General features: G+C 41.0%; 1 protein-coding gene across 1 annotated transcript in view; it reads left to right on the top strand.

The window, feature by feature from the left end:
• Positions 1-3,770: 3,770 nt before the first annotated feature.
• The window catches only part of LOC131238522 (O-fucosyltransferase 37), a 9,346-nt gene continuing 7,600 nt past the window's right edge, over positions 3,771-5,516 (top strand). The window contains exon 1 of the mRNA XM_058236226.1: positions 3,771-4,450. Coding sequence (XP_058092209.1) covers positions 3,792-4,450 — 659 coding nt within the window. The 5' untranslated portion in view covers positions 3,771-3,791. The remainder of the gene's footprint in view (positions 4,451-5,516) is intronic.

Here is a 5,516-nt window from a genome sequence, read left to right as displayed (position 1 = left end):
ATTCCCGTCTAGGTGAATCCCAAATTGAAAACTAACAAAGCATTTAGTTGTAGGAGATTGAACTAAACACTTCCATTACCTTTGTAGCCTCATCGTAGCATCAAGTGCAATTTAGCTGATATAAGGAAGCGGAAGAAAACCGGCTTCAAGATCAGGGGAGTACAAAAGAAGCTAATTGAAATACAAGAAAACATCGATCAATCATCTTAAGAAGGCGCTACAAATGGGGTGAGTGCGTGTGTAAGTCCTTGTGTAGGCCTCTGACAGGAGTGTACAAGTGTGTCAAGTCCTTGTGTAAGCCTTCGATAGGAGTGTACATGTTTAAGACTTTGTGTAGGCCTCCGACAGGAGTGTACACTTGTAGAGGTTAAAGGTGAATCTATTGAAAACTCCTAAGATAGTGAATGTCGATACACTTGATCAGGAGAGTGCATCTGCCGGGAGCGGAGTAAGAAAACCGACCGAACCACTATACATGTTTGTGTTTGCGATTGTGAATGTTTATAATACTAATTCATGCCTATGTGTTTGATTAGTTAAATTATTAAATGCATGAATTGAGTTATATGATAAGCACTTAACTTGCAAAGCACACACCAATTTACTATTTCTATAAACTAGTTACTTAATTGACATATTTATTTGTATTATATGTGATTGGACCCACTTTGGCCTAGAAGTCATAGTGTTAATTTTCCTTCTTAGTTTCAATTGGTAAATTGTTCAGTAGGAAGTTGTATTTTTATTAGTAAAATTTTAATAAGTTCTAATCACCCCCCTCTAGGACTTACCCATAATTCTATACCCCCACCAAGCTTTCACATGAGCCGTGGTAGACAATCATGCAATTTCAAATTATACCAAAATGAAGAAGAAGATGTGTTTTAGTTTGTAATGTGGGAGATCGCTGCTTGCTTCTTTTGTAAATGGAAGAGAAGGTAAAGAGAGAGGAGATTGGGTCATCACCAATCATGCATATTATCGATGTCAAAATCTGAACCACCCTCCACTCAATGCTGAGAACTTAAAACGGACCCTGGTCTTGTAAAAAAAAAGAGCAAAGGAGACATTGGCTTAAACAGGGGACCCTCCGATGTCTAAGTCAGGTTAGAAAATCTGTGTCTAAGTTGTATAATGTAGAGAGAGGGTGTGAGATATTACCTACCTATTGTGATGGGTTCCTCTAGTATTTATACCCATGAGGAGATGGGATCATGGCCGTCAATCTCAGCACGATTTACTCAATCAAGTGGATGTCGCGCGTGCCAAGATATCGGACGCTATCTTTAGATTGTGCGCTGGTTCACTCCCCCGTATGCCTTAATAGGGCATATCTATGGGTGTGATCTTCGGCCACATCCATACTTGGGTTAGTTTCAGAACTCGATCTCTCAAGTCGTTGGTCGAACCTTATGGTTGGAGTCCGTGGTCGGAATACGTACGTGTCTAGCCTCCAAGATGTGAATAAGGCTCGGCTTGGCCAATCCAGGGCTGTAGTTCCTCAGATGAGGACTCTACACAAGAGCTCAGCTCAGCCGATCTAGGGCCGTAGTTCTTCAGATGAGAGTTTCAGACAAAACCTTAGCTCGGCCGATCCAGGGCCGTAGTTCTTCGGATGAGAGTTCTAAACAAGAGCTCGGCTCGACCGATTTAGGGTCATAGTTCTTCAGACAAGAGTTTCGGACAAGACCTCGGCTCAGCCGATCCAGTGCTGTAGTTCTTCTGATGAGAGCCCCAGATGAGAGGTCGGCTTCGCCGATCCAGAGCCGTAGTTCTTCGGATGAGAGCCCTAGATGAGAGCTCAACTCAAATTGCCTCGTCTATCTCTCCCCCGTAACCTTGATTTTGAAATCATAGTTCGGAAGCAAGGCCAGACTAGTCGCGATGTTCTCCTTCTGAGGCCCTACTGATCGATTCGGTTCGCTCGAGTAGGTCCTTATCGGGTCTACTCACATTTTCCCATAACACATACCATTCGAAACCCATGTAGAAGCACTGTTGTCTTGATAAATCTTGTCTTCCTCGTTAACGGAGGTCGATTTCGAATGTTTCTTCCATCTTCCACTGCCAAATCAAATAAACCAGTTGGGGTAAGTAGAAATTGAAATCAAACGTTGTAATCGACATTAACAATGCCGGTGGTGGATTTTGGGGAAGACGAAGGGAATTTTATAATGAAAAAAAAAATAAAAAATAAAAATTCATCGCTAGCTTCCTAGACTGATTAGGGTTCTATAGATTTACCTTGCGAGAACCCAGACAAGAAGTGTTGTTGAGAAGATGGAGACCCACCACCCCCAAAAAAAAAAAAAAAAAAAAAAAAACCAAGACTTTCTTGATAACTAATGAGATGTCGACTACCCAAAACCATAAACCCTTGTAATATAGAAACGAGCTTTAGTCATTTCAGACTGATTCTGCCCTCTGGTTGAATCCAAGTGATTACTCTCTCTCTTTCTGGATTTTCCATCTGAACCCAAGATTTCCTTCCCCTTTTTGGAGGCTCAAAAGACTACAAATGAGCGCATTTTCAAATGGTCGTTGAATAACATATTGTTGGTTTTACACCAAATTCCTGGTAAATAGGAGAATCAAACATGCCCTTAAGGATCCACCAATGCTATGCCCCCGCTAGGAGCTAGCTAGAGATGTACATGCCAAATTTGCAAAAGCCTTTCACAGGAAGTTCCTGTTGGTATGCAAGGTGGGGCTCATTATGATGTTTGTGAGGAGTTCACCTTGTCCACCCAATTTTTGAACTCATTTTAGACATTCTACCAAAAAAAGAGGTGATCGGGGGAGGGAAAATTAGGGAAAGAAATTTTTACCATTGAAACTTTCCTGAGCTCCACCTTGATGTTTATATGCCATCCAAATCATTTATAAGATCATTCCTATTAGGATGAAGTGAAAACACAAAAAGCTTAATCCGATATAAAAATTTTGTGGCTGTACGAATGTTTCAACGGTGGCAACTATTTCCTCTAGTGTGGCCCACTTGAGTCCGCCTCATTTTTGATGGAATGTCTAAATCGGATGGACAGGTGGATTTCTCACAAAAGTCCCAGTGGACTCCACATTGCATCGCATCCCAGCATAGGAATTTCCTGGGAACTTTGGCTGGAAATAGGCATCCGCTGGAGATGGACGGTAATGTCAGGGCCTATGTGGAGCTGTGATGTGCGTTTTATCCAAGCCGGGCATGAGCCCAAAAAAAGCATCAGACCAAGGCTCAAGTGGAACATGCTACAGGCAGTAGTGGGGATTGAACTCCTGCCGCTGAAAACTTCTTAAGTCCCCTGTGATATTTATTTGCCATCTAACCTGTTCATATGGTTACATAAACCTGGACCCAGGAAACCATAAATATCCGTTTGATCCAAAACTATTATGACTCCTAAGAAGTTTCCAACGGTAGGCTTTCAATCCCCACCCCTTCTTGTGGTGTGGTACATTTAAACCTTCAATCTGCCGCTCCTTTGTGGGCTCATGCTTAAAATGATCTATCAATATGGATGGACGGATGGAATGGATAAAACACATACACCATGGTGTGTGCACCATGGTGTGCCTCGCAGAGTCTGATCACCAAGATATCGGTGGAATTGGGTACACCACCCAATCCGCTTCCCCCCTTTTGAGCTAGCTCACTTCTTTTCGTAATTCCATGTAATACAAAGGGCATTCTGATTCTACGTAGGCTTCTCATCTCTCTTTTCATGCACTTCAACACCTTAATGCAAAAGGAGAAGAAATACGCAGTTTTCAAGAAACCTAGGAAAAAAAATCCAATGGCAACAAGATCAAAGAACCCAAGAACTCCCTTCTCCGTCTCCATCACCCCTTCTCATTTACATCACTGTCTTCTCCTCTCCCCCAAGAAGAGATTAAGACAATACCCATCTCACACTCCCAAGCTCTTCTCCTTCACCTCTCCTAACCTCTCTCTCCTCTTCCTCTTCCTCTTCCTATTCCTCTTCACCTTCGTTGGAATCTCGAAAATCTACCTCCTACCAATTTCAGATCGCTCCATGAGGTGGGATGTTTTCCCTTCATCTTCCTCTCCTTTCCCTTCTTTCTCATCTCTTCCCTTGTTCCTCACGTCCCATTTTGTATCAAACTGGGGAGGGGATTCTTCTGAGTGTCTGGAGAGTGCCATGATGCCATTCCCGATCAACCGGTTTGGTCTGAATCTGACAGATGAGGAGCAGGAGTTCTGGCGACAGCCAGATAGGCTTGGCTACGGGCCATGTATTGAGTTTGGAATTGAGTACCGGAAGGCTTCGGCGAGGATTGTTAATGAGAAGAGGAAGTTCTTGATGGTGGTTGTTTCTGGCGGATTGAATCAGCAGAGGAATCAGATTATCGATGCGGTTGTGGTCGCGAGGATTCTTGAAGCGGCCTTGATTGTGCCGATCTTGAAGGTTAATATGGTTTGGGAGGATGAAAGGTATGAATCGAATCTTATTTATATATATTGTTTTTATGGGTTGGATATGCTTTTATTATTAATTATTATAGCAATTCTACTAAATTATTGATAACAGTTGTGTAAGAAGATATGGTAATTTTCATCAATTTCAATGAAATTCTGAGATTGGTTCTCTGAAATTTACGTAATTTATTTAGTTCTTGAAAGAACGTTGTATATTTAGGTTCTCTTTTAAATAATTTACTGAACTATTTGAGAATAAAAAGAAAACATTATGTTTAATAAAGGGTGGGAATTTTCTTTGGTTTGTATGTTTTTGAGAATATTTTTAGGCTCTTTTTATTTTTATTTTTCGTAAATGCTTTCTAGATAGAAAGATGTTTTTGTAATCGTTATATTTTGATATGGGTGTTGTAGAAATTCAATGAATTTTTGAGAAGCCATGCATGAATTAAGTTCTTGAATATTCTTCTTCATTTTCCTTTATTTTTTTTCCTTTTTGCGTTTTGTTTTTCTTTATTTTCCCTTGCGAATTTTGTAGCGGGAACAATTTTCTGGCAGAAGTTTTGTAGGGTACCGCTCAGGTTTTTAGTTTGTATTAACCAAACCTTTTATATGATCGGCCTCACTGTGTATGGCCCACCACAGGAGATCTTCCATATGAAAAAAATCTTAACCCTTCATTAGATGGCCCAAATCTTAACCCTTCAATAGATGGCCCAACATTAGAAGTTTAAGGAAGATAATTCAGCAATAATTCTTTCAACATAATAAAAAAGCTGTCTGATCTTCAGCTCATGGGCCATCCACACTGAGGCCTATCAATATCAACGGTTTGTAAGACTCCATTAGGTGGGCCACACATGATCATCAGTTTAGATTTGACCATTGGATTTTTCATATTGAGCGATTGAGTGGGCCTCATTACAATTGTGATCATTGTAAATAGTTTGGGCGGGAGGTTTAAACCATGGTCCCTAATATTTAATTATTAAAGAGATATGAAAACTTACCGTGTGGAGACCCTCCCGGGGAGAAGTGCAATGGGTAAGCTTCTATCCCTCGTTCTAAAGATCTAACACGG

This window comes from Magnolia sinica, chromosome 3, assembly GCF_029962835.1.
Source record: "Magnolia sinica isolate HGM2019 chromosome 3, MsV1, whole genome shotgun sequence".
In the NCBI taxonomy this organism is placed as follows: Eukaryota; Viridiplantae; Streptophyta; class Magnoliopsida; order Magnoliales; family Magnoliaceae; genus Magnolia; species Magnolia sinica.
Note: the sequence above shows the minus strand (reverse complement) of the source record. Positions and strands in the feature narration are given on the sequence as shown.